The sequence below is a fragment of the Lytechinus variegatus genome, chromosome 7 (assembly GCF_018143015.1).
Source record: "Lytechinus variegatus isolate NC3 chromosome 7, Lvar_3.0, whole genome shotgun sequence".
Lineage (NCBI taxonomy): Eukaryota > Metazoa > Echinodermata > Echinoidea > Temnopleuroida > Toxopneustidae > Lytechinus > Lytechinus variegatus.
The window spans coordinates 22,090,507-22,105,706 of NC_054746.1; the positions used below are offsets into that span (position 1 = coordinate 22,090,507).

Here is a 15,200-nt window from a genome sequence, read left to right on the forward strand (position 1 = left end):
ATAAAAAATCTTGATGTTCATCCTTTGATGATATTAATAATAGAAAAAGTTTCATGTATTAATAATTCATTGGTACATCAAACATTTTTCTATAGCAGTATCATTGTCAATAAAATATGATATTTCGTTCTCCCAGGTGAAGCTGGAGCCTGTGTAGGATTGGGGGTGAAGTCATGGCGGGTGACAGTAGGACCCCAGGCCGAGAATCTTGGGTGATTACATTGCGGGTAAAAGCTGGCAATGACCAATGTGCTGACTGTCGTGATTGTGACTGTGAAAAATGCGGTTTTCCAGGTGAGCTTATTAAAAGGATGTTATTAATTACACTGCATGTGTTATCACTGGAATATAACAAGCCTAAGTTGATATTATTTTACACGTCTATCATCAACCTATACCCTGAGGTATAGTAATATGAGTATAGGGTTAGGATATTATAATTACATATGGAAACAAAGGCTCTTTATTATTAAGTTCTTTGTTTTAATAACTAATGCATCTAAACATATATTGCCAATTAATACCGATTTTATTTTTGTATATTTGTTAGTAGTAGTAGCAGTAGTAGTAGTAGAAGTAGTAGTAGTATGAAAATTAATCATCCTGGTGTATAAGCCCAGTATGGTAGCATATTTTTAAGCCATTAAGTAAGTCAAGAAAAGGTTGATGAAGGACATGATATATATATAAAAAAATAAACATTTAAAAGGTATAGCTAGCATATATATTAAAAACCAGGAGGTATGATTTCCAATAAATGCGAGTTGATATAATTTTGATAATTCTATTATTTTATAGAGGAGATCGATTTTTGATAGATATATATTTTCCTTGTGATAACCACCATTTAACGATACATACGAAACTATGACCAAGGTATTACCATTAGATTTAGCTCTATGGTATTACGTACATAAAGGAGACTAGCGTATAATGAGAAGATGACTAAACTCGGAACACATGTGCATGAGTTGACAGGCAGAAATAAGTCATAATGGCCAAAGTCTATTATCTCCCTCTCTTATCATTTTATTGACGTTTGGTTGAGATCTTTAGAACCCCGTTTAGCCAGAATTCATTTTAGACGTCACAATACCCCACATGATGATTGAATTAAACTTTGACGATGTTCTTTTCTGAGTTTGATTTAAAGTTTCATTTAAACTGGAAAATACTATCTTAAACGTTTACTGAAATATATATATACGAATGCAATGAATGCAAATTCCTGATGGTTGAAACTAGCGTTTTTCTTACATAACTTAATCGTTTACGTAATAAGGGAATGCCCCCATTTTCTGACTATACTTAACAAAAATCGAAGAGAAAGCCTTGGTCAGTCCTACCCATGGTCAGTGAAACATGTATAAAATGTATGCGGCATTCTAAATTATATAGTATATAGGCCTACTTAATTGTATTTCCTTTTATGATTAATTTACAGATTTGAAAATATATGATTGATTTTACCCAATATATATGTATGTGTATTTATGTATGATTGTATTCCATGCAGAGGAGTAAGAGGGGTGAACAAGAAAAATTAACATTGCAGAGAGAACTTTATTAAAGAATAATCTCCACCCCTCCCACTCTCTTCTGAGTCGGGTCCACCAACCCCACCCCCGCGCCAAGTGATATTTACTTGACCTGATTTCTATGAAAACAACTTTTCATTTCTTTTGAAATTTCACCACCATAATAGGTTGAAGAAATGAAAACATGTTGTGTGATATATAATATCATGATTTCATTTCCTTCTCTGTAAATTAAAGGGAATTATCAAGACATATTTTTTTTGAAGATTACTGTCTTGGAATATTGGCTAAGTTATTTGGTTCTCATTATTTTTCATTATGATTTTCATTAGGATGATCATTATTGTTATTATTAATATAATTATTATTATTGTTATTATTATTATTATTGTTATTATTATTGTTGTTGTTATTATTATCATTATAAGCAATGTTTCTATGATTATTTATTATTACTATTATTTACACCGGTATTTACATCATCCTCATTGTTATAATAACTATCATTTCTATCATCATCGTTTTTTTCACTTACCGTTTAGATCCTGTTTGGGCGTCGACTGATCTTGGAATAATTGTTTGTGATGAATGTAAATCACTTCACGAATCTGTGACAAAAGTAGAATTCAAATCTATCCTGAGTAGCCATGAATGGACCGAAGAAGAATCAAAGGTAAGTTATCATTGATTTATCAAAACATGATTAAAATTCCTTTATTCAGGTTTAGTATATTCGAGAAAAAGGCGCCTTTGGTAATTTATAGCGGTACAGCAGAATGATTGAGAAAAAAGTTCTACAAGAATAACAATTTTACTGCAACTTCTACGTGTATTTCTACTATTACTTGGTAATGTACTCTTACTATACTATACTGCCAATACTACAACTATAATTACAACTACGTACTTTCTGCTGCTGCTACCACTTATTTTTACACTGCCACAACCATCACTACCACTATAACCAATACTACTGTACTACTACTAAATACTACTACTACTACTACTACTGCGAGTACACTGACAACAACTACTACTACTACTACTACTACTATACTACTACTACTGCTACTACTACTACTACTACTATACTGAATGACAGTACTACTATACTACACTATTACTATACTACTGCTGCTGCTACTACTATACTACTACTATACTACTACTACTACTGCGAATACTACTACTACTGTGCACTACTTCTATTACTACTGTTATACTACTACTACTACCACTACTACTACTGAATTACAGTACTACTATACTACACTATTACTATACTACTACTGCTACTACTACTTCTACTACTACTACTACTACTGCTGCTACTGCTGCTACTGCTACTACTACTACTTCTACGACAACAACAACAAATACTACTACTAGTTATATTGTGGCAAATATTTCTTATTTTGAAATTATACTGGTGATGCTGCTGCTCCTCATATTGTTCAATACTGCACCCCTCCTCTTATGTTATGTCATCACGGCTGAAGAAACAATACAATTTACAGTTACATTATGTACAGTCAAAATATCCTTCAATAGGTACTCTACAAAAAAACAATTTTTGTTTACTATATCATAAAGACTACACAATCAAGCGATTATTTTTTTGTGATAGTCGTCTTAAAATCAATTTCACTTTGATTATTTGGAAAGGGTCATTGACCACTTGGTATTTTATTCATTACAAACTGTTGACAAATATCATATTCGTCTGTTTGCTTCATTATATGCACGGAACACAATGAATGGCCTCCTGATATGTAGAGCAGGAAACGAAAGGGGTTTCCCCTTACAATAGTCTCCTATTTACTTTGGTACTCACCATCCGCCTATGTAGTCTTACATTCAGACGGTATCAAATGTCTACTTACCACAAGTCTTTAACACGTATGTTTCGTTCTTTTCTCATAAGAAAATTAAATCCAGATTTATCCAGTCCATACGGTAAGCTGTTCCAGCATTTTAATAATAATTAGAGAGGCAAATCGGTGAAAGTTTGAAACCAAATCTGGCGAACAATTATTGGAAAGCTATAAACATGATAAAGGCTGTAAAAGTGAAAAAAAAAGTTATATAAAAAACACGAAACAAAGAAAAGTAAGATATAAGAAGGAGAGGAGTGTGGTTAGTGAATTTCTACTCAAACTGCTGAGCGATAGGCATAGACGGTGACTGGTTAAAAAAAAGTGTAAAGCGATTGAAAGGGTCTACAAATTCTAGGGCCTTTACATGGATTTGCTTTCTAGTGGATCTCTCCACTTCCACATATATTATTAATGTATTGCTCTTATGATTTGTTATGTTTACTCATAGAAAAGAGATATTATGCAATGTTTGCTTGCAATATCTTGTTTTATATGAATATATATGCAAAATCATTGTTATTCCACTTTTCTGTTGGAAATGAATACGCAAGAATTCGATATGTGATAAAAAAAGAAGAGTTCATTTAACTTTTATAGGAATTTTAAGAAAATAATAATGATATTAAGATCACTGCTATTCTGCAGAGAAAACTACAAAGATACAAACAATTATCATAGAATTCATACCTCAGCTAAAGTTTCTTTTTCCGTGGTAGTTTATCATTAAATGCAAGCAAGCTTTTCAAATACATATTTATAAGATACATCTGTATATATATATCTTAATTTCCAGCTCAGCTTCCGCAAACTGACTCTCTCACGCGCATTTTCAATTCAAAAGATTTGTTTTTCTCCTTTATTTTCAATTTGCAGGATATTACATTTTTGATAAATGTATTTGCCCATTCTTTAGACATAATAGAAACGTACTCAATCGTACATGATTAATCGAATAAAACCGTCACGCTTAAAGGGATTGTTTGTTGCAAATACAGGTATCGTTAGAATTTCAGCCAGTTTATTAGAGTACATTAACATTCGATGTGAAGATGTTTGACTGTGACTGGAATATATTCCGTCAATCTATTTACTCTCCTATTTTTCCTTCCCTATATGGTAGATTCCCTATATGCATCGATTCATTTAAAAGTTAAGATGTTTAACTATAATTATAAAGGAATACCACACCACTTCATAAAATAGCCGTACCTAGCTTTTATCGGTAATTGTAACATAGCGCTGCATCTTTATCCATCCTTTAATTCATTAACCATAATATTTTGAACATTATATGTAGAAAATGGAGGCGACATGCAATAAGGAAATGAACGAGATTTATGAAAAACGAGCACCACCGGGATATCAGAAACCAACAAGATGCTTCAACAGGTAAATAGCCCCCAACTCCTCCACCCCCCTCCATTGCACCAATCACAAGCCCCCCCCCCCCCGTCAACTCCCTATCTTGGACCCATTTCATGAAGAAAGTATATTAGAATGGAAACTTTGACATTAATAACTAACAAGGGAAACTTAAATTTGATTGGCTCCTGATCCCTGTTATCAAAGTAGATGTCATGATTGTGAGGTTGCATTATGCCTTATTCACTCTAAAAAAATATTGGGTAAAAGTGCTCCATGAGGGTAATTATACTGTGTCCAACGAACATTTTGCATTTCTTTAGGGCATTTTTGTTTATCCAGTGTGATGAAAATTTTGCCCATTGTAAAGTAGTTGCTGCTTATTTTTAACCTTACTAGGCAATATGCTTCCCGCATTGAGCTGCCCCAAATTGGTTGGACACATAATTACCCTCGTGGTGGTAAAACTTTTACCCAATATTTTTACATTGTAGTAATCTTTAAAACAATTTCCCAGACATCTCATGAGGTGGAGTAACTCAACCCCCTCCCAAACATATTGATAGACATACCGCTTATTTTGTTTAGTCTTACTTAAAAGAGAAACAAATAAGTGATCAATTATCACTAAAAATATCAATACCCCTGTGCGTCTAATGTTTGGTATTATTTCTACTTCATTTATTCCAGTTTAATTGACAATCGCAAATACACCTCAATAATTGGCCGTTTTTTTTTCAATATTCGTTCATTGAATATACACGAATGGAAAATACTGCAATGATTATTCAACTTTCCGTATTGTAATTTTGTGTAATTGCTCTTTTTAGCCAATGTCTGAATGTGTAAATCACCGTTGTGAAATCAAGGTTCTAAAATTGTACTATTTCTTCATGTCGTAACATAGCCTTTGAGAAGTAAAGCAAATATAAAACGTTTCCTGGTTATAGTAAGAAAATAAGGAAATTAGGACCCTATAACTCCAATCACAGAGATTGATCATAGAGTGATAGTTGTAATTGATTTCACACATCCTTAGCAATGCAACCAATCGTGAAATCAATATTAGGATCAATCACTCAGTTTTGTGTTACCAGGACGAGATGTTATGTTGGATTTGTAAATTTATATTGGTTTTCAAACGTATATGTTCTCTCTTTGTAATAATCAGGGGAATAAGACAAGAAAACCATTTGCATTGTAGGTTACACACGTGACTTCATGACTTTAATTTTGTTTGTTGCCAAAATTGAGCCAAATTACTAACTTTCATGGGCTTAATATGAAATGTACATACTTATTACACTCTAAACATGTTTACCCGATGGGGTAAAATGGGAACATGCATGTTTGTTGGGTAGAATTAGACGACATATTTTGTAAATTTTACGCAATATTGCGTTAAAATTTACCCTTCAACCATGCATTTTTTTCTCTTCAAACATGCATGTTCCCTTTTTACCCAACATTGAGTAAATTTGTACTCTCTGTTTTTAGAATGTATAGTTACATTTCATCATTATACCCATACATAACCCATTATCATGAAATATATTTTCATTTTGTTGTTATTATTATTATTGTCATTTCCTTCAATTCTGGAATTTATTGCAAGGTTTCTTCTTTAACTTTAATTCAACCCGCAGGATTTATACACTTCCATTAATGATTCTTATGAACGATATTGAGCGCTATGTTTTCATTATTACGCTCTAGAATGACAGGGATTTATTATAAATCCGTTACGGTTGTAAATAGTGACCAGTCGATATTAGGAATTAAAATTAATCCCTGAAGATTTAAATGTTAATCTTAAAGATTTATTTTCAAATCCAAATTTATTGACATTTAAATCTTTAAGGAATAATTCTAAATCCTAACATCGACTGGTCACTATTCATAGCCGTAATGGATTTAATTTTAAATCCTTGTAATTTAGAGTGTAAATAATATTATGTTTTGAAGTGATTTATCTATGTTTTCTAGTTCATGTGAAAATTTTGATGGCTCTCGGAGTAAATAGAGTGCGAAAAGAAATTAAAATAAGGGCGTCCAAAAACCGATATTCTTATGGAATCACCAGATTTATTTTTCGCTTAAACTTAATATGTAATCCATGGGTAAATGAAGTATATACACAGATATCGAATAAAAAAAACGTGTTGGATTAACCAAATAGACTTGTACACCAGTCTCAGATTTCACACATAAGCCTATGTTTTTGTTGAAGGGAAATTGATCATTTTAAAACAGGAAGTATCGATGTATGGATGATGACCCTTTTATCTAACAAACAAGGGCGTTTGTCCTGAGAGAGAGCGAGAAAGAGAGGGAGAGAAGGAAAGAGAGGACGGAGGAGAGAAAGAGGAGAGGGGAGAGGGGGTCGTATAGTGGGGGTGATAGACACTAATGTGACAGACGGCCTGAGAAGGAGGGTGACCAAAAAGAGACGTTCAGTTAAATAAAAGTCATTTAAAAGAGGGGCAGATAACGCAGGTTTAAAAAAAGTAAATTACCTTATAATTATAGAACCATATAAAATATTATTTTGGACTAAGAGCGTAATGAACCAAAAAATTTGAGAGGGTCAGATATGGCGTATGTGACAAAATTTATAAAAAAAAATTTAAAGCGAGCAAACAAACATTTCGATATTTTTATTACAAAAATCCAATTTTGTGATAGATTGGACATAATATCCAGAAGGTAATATCACATTTCACCCTTCTCTCTTTTCTTTCCTTTTCACTTTTTTTTCTTGGTCGTTAAAGTTTGTTGGAGGCAAGGTCCTGAGAAACAACTTAATCAGCATTAATCAATTTTATTTACAATAATATATATTTATAATAATATATGTTTATAATAATATATATAATAATAATTGGTAACAAAAAATAATATTATCCACGAGCTAAAAATAAAAGATGGAAAGTAACAACTTGTTTTTTACCACTTTTTATTGAAGGGCTTTTCGGGAACACTGGCTGGTATCTAAATACATCAAACGTCATTTCATGGCTGTGGAGAAGGAGTCTCTATTCCCTAAACTACCAAGTAGAACAGAGAACATCTCAACCAGTGTTCCAGCTTACCTGAAGATAGGAAAGAAGACTGGTTATCTATGGAAACGAGGACGGGATGATGATATGTTCCAGAAGAGATGGTTTGAATTCAGCATTGGTAGTCAGTCTGGTATGCGGGCATCACTGGTTTACTACACGGATGCAAATGTAAGTTTCCTTTTGAACTTTTTCTCTATGTTTTTTAAATTTTTATTTGACGATACTTAGGTCGAGTTGCAACTGGCGCTATGACCATTCTGATTTTGAAAGTGATTTTTTAATAAATATTTAAACCTATAATTATGCTTCTGCACTTGTTTGTTCGAATTGTAGTGATAAAAACGAAAGGAAATATATTTTTGCCTTCATTTATTGGATAACATGAAATTTTAAACAGACTAGATTTATTGTATCACAATATCTCAATTAAAGTTCTACTGTTTTAAATTGCTTGACCAAGTATTTGTATTCAAGTAATTTGTAAAATGTAAACTGTGCTATAATCCTACTAATCTGATTAAAAATAATCAATTAAAAAATCATCGATGAGTTCGTATGTCAATATGCATTGATCTCTCTTTTTTCTTGAAATATCACATTTCAGAAGCAGAATCTTCGAGGAGATGTGAGTCTGAAGGATGTACATGTATGCCTTGCTTCAGAAGATAAGATACGCCATCCCAACGGTTTACAGTTCATTATAGAAGAAGAGAGTAAAGTAAGGATGATCTACCTTTATGCCGATCTCGAGAAGGTAAGAGTCTTTATAATTATCCTCATTTTTTTTTTCGATTTCAAATATCGCTTGGCTTAGTTGATTGAGTGAGTTCAGTGGAGTCTAGTTGCATCGAGTTGAGTTGAGATGAGATGAGTTGATTTGAGTTCAATCGTCTTAAACTGAGTTGAGTTTAGGTTAGTTTGAGTTATAAGTTATATTTGATTCGGAACGGTTGGTTACGTTTACTCAGTCTAGAGGTTAGTTGAACCATTTTTTTTTCTCCTGAGATAATTTGAATCGGGTTGCGTTTGATTTTGTTTCGTTAAGTTTTTCTTTGGTTATTTTAGTTCAGTTTTGTTGAGTTAAGTTCAGTTGAGTTTGGTTTAAATAAGATTGGATTGGTTGGTTTGATTTAGTTCATTTTAATTAAATTTAGTTGAATCAAGTTAAGTTTAGTTTAGTATTTTTCCAGAATTTATGTCAAATAAAAAAGCACAAGAGACCTATACGAATGGTTGTAATAAATTAATACACCAAAATTATAAAGCAAATGATAACAAAGTTGTGTACATAAATAATGTACTGTATAGGGGTAAAGTAAACACAGACGCGTTTTGTATGATATTTTTATGCAGAGAGTATATGGGCTAAGTCTGACGATTTATCTGACAAGTCCCTAGATTAATCCGATAGTTTTCATAGTAACAATGATTCTCAGCCAATCAAAATCAAGGAAAGTTGTCAGATTTTACAAAAAAAATGTTGATGGAACGCTCCTCAGATGTCATGACTACGAAGGTATCCTGTCCCCTCCTGTCATTGTCATAAATTACTGAATAGAAGATGGTCACGACTGTCACACGAATTGTTATTTTTGATGAACCCCGTTCATCCTACGTCACTATTCCACTGTTTTAATGTAGTGTACCAATCATATTTGAATATGTCATTGTTTGTCATGTTTTTAATGATTTATTTGGAGCGTTGTGGCCCAGTGGATTAGTCTTCTGACTTTGAAACAGAGGGTCGTGGGTTCGAATCCCTGCCATGGCGTAATTTCCTTCAGCAAGAAATTCATCCACATTGTGCTGCACTCAACCCAGGTGAGGTGAATGGGTACCTGGCAGGAATTTATTCCTTGAAATGCCACCGCGCTGTAAAAAGCTGCGGGGCTAAATCCGGGGTAATAAAGTCCTTGGAAGCGCATAGGGACGTTATGACATAATGTGGTATGCGCTATACAAGAATCGCGTTATTATTATCATTTTTTGTTCAAATTCCCTGGTCAAGCTGACCTGATATTTTGTGTCTTGTAACAACACTGGCTAGACAGTATAAGGCGTTAATGGAAATTTATGCTTTCGATTCCAAATCAAGTCCCAACATCAAGTGAAAGTCATATGTAACTGACCTGCGTTCATTTGTTGCCAAACTTTCTTGTAATTCCCAGTAAAAAAAAAACAGAAGTAATGATTATACTGAGGACATGTAGGATCCAGAGGCGGGGTCCCAGTGCCCTTCTCTTGCACGGTGGATGATCATTCGTGACCGGGGGGGGGGGCGGCCCCCGGCAATTGATCTACCAATAGTGTATTGCAAAGGACATGGGTGAACAAAACTGACTTTAATTAAAAGAAAACTTAATGAAATCGATTTTCAGGTTAACAGGATAATGGATTGTTATTTATGCACTTAGCTATGATTTATTTTGGATGATACTAAAGTAAGCGGTGTCGTTAGACGATAAAATTCTCATTTTCCTGTACTCATGAATGTGGCTTTAGAAGCCGGGTCAAGCAAACTTTCGGCGTGAAAAGACAGTCCATATCAAGCATTTTATTCTCCAACTCTTGACATGAACAAAAACAATAATTAAAGGGTTTGTAATCTATCACAGCTTCCATTATCCATCACTGTATTGTCTATAAAATGATCGTTTCAATTAATACTTGATTGCGTGCCATGCAGTTTATTTCGTTTCCCTTTTCCGCTCCAAGTCGAAAGCTCGTCAAAAACAATTCTTAGAATAGTTTTATATTGTTAATGTTTCCTATTTTCACTTTCGCCCAGCAAGAAAGGGATATTGGTGTTTCTCTAATACCGTATATAGACTTTTGGGAATATTTGATTAATTTTAGGTTAGTCAATGGCGTAAATAATCAAAATATCACTACTTCATTTTAAAGCAACCCTCATCAGTGAGAAAATTATACTTTCATGTATTATTTTAATATTACAAGAACAACTATTGGTATTTCATTTTCGATCGATAATTAACAACAGATTATCCAGTATGAGACTTTTCATATTTTTAATAATTTTATTGTATGAAAAGCAATAAACGAACAGTGTGAAAAGTAACACATGTACATGTTATACATTAAAGGAGAGCCAATAACATGGTCACATTACTGACGCAAGCAGGGCAGATTATACATCATATACAATTACATGAAATACCTAAAGAGTTACCAAAATGAAAATATATTCATATTCAATTGAAGTAGCTCATGATGTAATATTCAGTGAAAATATCAGGTGTTTATCATCGAGTTGATTTATCTCAAGAAATTGGATTGTGTAGAATCTTTCAAATAAAAAAATAATTCAAAAGCTTTACATTTAAAAAATATGAGATATGCAGCAACAATTAGGGGGCGATAGCATCACACATTCTTTATTTTATTTGTATTTTATCATTTTAAATATGAAATATTTAATTTTCATCCAATATTATAAAATATGGCGTATAGGGAAGTGAAGGGTGACCACTTATATCATAATTGTCAAAGAAGTTATAAAAAAAAAGGTCACTACAAAACGGGTGTCATTTTGGTTACATTTTCAATTTTTACACATCTTCCAGAATACCTTAGGGTGCTGTGATACCTATGGAGAATAATACACTCAGCACCCCCAAGCCCGAGAATTTTGGGGTACGCGCCCCCACTTCCCAGGGTCACGCCCCGATCAGTCATATCGAGAGGATAGACCTGTGGGTCATAGTAATTCAGTTCGCTTTTCGCCTCCCAGGCACAGGTGATAAGTAATGATAACTACAATGGTAATCTCATTACACTTCCCTCTTCCAAAAATGAAACTACAACAAACAAAATCAAAACTATATGCCATTTCCTTTGATTCTGAGCTGGTTATTACTGTTTTAGGAAAATGCACTGGTTATTTCCGTTGGATAAATACGTATCTTTGGAATTAATTTGAAGTGTTTCGACAATTTTTTTTTATTACTATTTAGGTCGAAATTTTATCTTTGGTTTTCTCTTTTTTTTTCTTTCCTGTTTACCATAATAGGGCATGCTAAGCACATTTTTATTTTATTGAATATGGCGCCCATAGACGATCGGGTATACTTTGCATTGTTTTTTGTTTTGCTTATGTCATTTTTGTTTTTGTGTGTACCTTTTGAAACAAAAGTACATGGGTTGTTGAGGGGGGGGGGATTTGAGCATCGCATTTTTTTTTTTACTTCCACTGATATTTTCTGAACTGTGAAGATTATCTACGCTCTCAGGACTTTAACTAAGAACCTTTTCTTTGGTTAAAGGACAAGTCCAACCCAACCATTAGTTGATTTGAATAAAAAGAGAAAAATCCAACAAACATAACACTGAAAATTTCATCAAAATCGAATTTAAAATAAGAAAATCATGATATTTTAAAGTTTTGCTTAATTTCACAAAACAGTTATATGTATATCCTGGTCAATATGCAAATGAGGAGACTGATGACGTCATCCACTAACTATTTCTTTTGTATTTTATTATGAAATATTCTAATGTTCTCCTCATTGTCAAATGAAACAAAGATTAATTCCTCCCTGAACATGTGGAATTAGCATTGTTTTAATACTATATGGTTCAGTCAAGTTAGTCCTTATTGTCAAATCTGTAAGAAATGAAATATTGTATAATTCGAAAAAAAAAAAGAAATAGTGAGTGATGGACATCGTGGACTGTCTCATTTGCATGTCACTGAGATGTGCATATCACTGTTTTGTGAAAAATAAGCGAAAATTTAAAATGTCATAGCTTTCTTATTTTACATCCGAATTTGATGAAATTTTAGCGTTTTGCTCGTTGGATTTGTCTCTTTTTATTCAAATTATCATTTTTCTGGGGTGGACTTACCTTTAAGAAATATTCCTTTCGAATTGAGTGTAATTTAGTTTTAACGAGCAGTTGGTATGTTTTTCTTTTTTTTAATTCATACTTCATTGACCCCTTTCATCCAGAGTAAAAAAAAAGAAAATATTCATGATTTAACATATAACAAATAAGATTCAAACGATGTTGGTATGTTGGTATGTTCATATCCTAACCAACCTATACAGGACCTAATTTTTTTTCTAGGATATAGGGAACGGCACCATTTTACAATTGCATGTTTAACAAGATTTCACAATAGGGTTTTTTCTGAACATTTGAACATACATATTTTTATTTTTATTTTATTACTTTTATCATGACTTAGTACTCTTGGTTTCCAGTTTTTTTTCAGTACATCGACAAATTTCAGTGAAGTTAATTGAATACAATTAAAAGAAATACCTAAATGTGGTTCTAAAATATCCAAATTATTAGAATAAGTCTACTATATAAAAAAATATGTGACATGATGAATAACGATCAGGATTAACACTGAATAACTTGAAAAGTATTCGTAATCATCAGTGATAATCATACCAAGGTCAACGTAGTACCAATACATTTAAGGAAATTCTCTATTTCTCGTTCATAAAACCCTTTTTACAGCTTCCTTACTCCAATATAGCTTAACAATGCAGATAATGGAACTAACATGGTGTATGAATCATAATGGACGGGAAGCTATTGTGTTATCATTAATTTACCTGAGCGTTTTTTTGAAGAAGTGAAAGGTTGTCACCTTCAAAGATAGAACTTTAAAAAGACGAACAAGGAAGGAAGCAAGACAGTTATGGAGTGAGCAGGAGATAGAGAGAAAGAGAGAGGATGAGGGAGAGAGGGGGGGGGAGGGGTAGAGAGAGGTATAGAGGTGGATTGGAGAGGGTAGCCTGACAGGCGTGGAAGAAAGAGAGGATAGGAGAGGGGTAGATGAGAGAGGTAAGAAAGAAAGAAAGAAAGAAAGAAAGAGAAACAGCGGTGCAGAGAATATGAAAGGGTTGAAGAACCTTATACATTGTTTTTAATAAAATACAGAGAAACTGTCGTGAACTAGAATTCAGTTTTTTGACATTTTTAATTAAATCTGTGTATTGGAAACAAAATTTGATACACTCGAAAAAAATATCTTGTGTTAGTTTTGTTTTTTCACCTAGACTTAAAGGAATATTCCTCAGCCTGTAGGTAAACAATGGCGAGATCGATGGCTTTCATTCCAGTCACACCCTAATGACGATTAATAATCATTACCACAATTACAGCATCTTTGTAAGGGCACATCGCTGAAGTAAATAGTCATTCTGGATATCGTATTTTCCACTACTCTGCCATTGTGCCATTTAACCCTATCTAGGCCGCGGGGGGGCCTCCGAGGCCCCCCTCAACGAATCGCGCGATATTTTCGCCGCGCGAAATGTTTTGACCGCGCCGCTCGCTGAATTTTTACTTTCAAGTCTTGCGCAACTTTTGAGACCAATTTTACGTCACCCGGGTACGTGGTTCCGAAATTACGCAACATTACTAAGTGCATGTCAGACCAATAATTGCTCAAAAACGTGATTTCGTGTACAAAGTCAATGCAAATTGTGTTTTCAACCAAAATTCATAAATGCATGATTATTTTTAGTTTTGCTGATCTAAATGTATTTATTTTATACTTCTTATGATCACAGAATAGTTCCCAACTAATTTCATTGAAAAAAAAGAAAAACAAAAGGTCAATTAAAAAACAGAGAAATACATAAGACATTGCAAAAAACAATATAATACATAAGAAAATGATTTGATATCACAATTTGTTTCATGTATACTTGCTAAGAACACCACAATGAGTTTCTATGCCAAAAATTAGTACATTTGGAGCTTTATTTAAGGAGTTAGAGGAAAAAAGTATGATTGTGCATACTGATTACGCATAAATTAGCATAATCACTTAATAGCAATTTGCATGAAATAAATTACTATACAATCTTGTAGATTATGTCCTAGGCAACCCGCGTGCCAATTTTCAGCGCGATCGCGCGGTCGACAGCCCCCCCCCCCCGGCCATAATTATGAACTCCCAAAATACCCCGGCCTAGATAGGGTTAAGGCATTGGATCAACTAGACCTCCCCGTGGCCCGTGGGATGCTTTTTTTCCTTTGGCAGGGTTTGGAGTGCTACTTGTACGTGTATTATTCTCCATAGGCAGCACCCCCAGGTATTCTGGAAGGTGTGTAAAGAGGAGGGGTGTAACCAAAATGACTTTCGTTTTCTAGTGAAACCTTTTTATTTTAGCTTTTCAAATTTCCAATTGGACCTCCATTTAGTAGTGAAAACCTTTTTTTTTACTTTTCAAATTTACATCAGCAGCCCCAGTAAAAAAACAAAATCGTTTCCCCCCTCCCGCTCAAGCCCCCCGTCGGAATTCCACCGTGAATTTTCTCTATAACTATGGATTTGGGATCATAAAAGATAAATTACCCGATAAGGAACAGTGTAA

At 33.5% G+C, this 15,200-nt stretch overlaps 1 protein-coding gene across 4 annotated transcripts in view; it reads left to right on the forward strand.

Annotated features, from left to right (window-relative positions):
- The window catches only part of LOC121418758, a 32,237-nt gene that overhangs the window by 582 nt on the left and 16,455 nt on the right, over window positions 1–15,200 (forward strand). For all 4 annotated transcript variants that reach the window (XM_041612843.1, XM_041612845.1, XM_041612846.1 and 1 more), the window contains exons 2-6: window positions 137–294; window positions 2,081–2,211; window positions 4,713–4,804; window positions 7,743–8,007; window positions 8,444–8,593. In XM_041612843.1, the coding sequence (XP_041468777.1) occupies window positions 174–294; window positions 2,081–2,211; window positions 4,713–4,804; window positions 7,743–8,007; window positions 8,444–8,593 (759 nt within the window). In that variant the 5' untranslated portion in view covers window positions 137–173. The remainder of the gene's footprint in view (window positions 1–136; window positions 295–2,080; window positions 2,212–4,712; window positions 4,805–7,742; window positions 8,008–8,443; window positions 8,594–15,200) is intronic.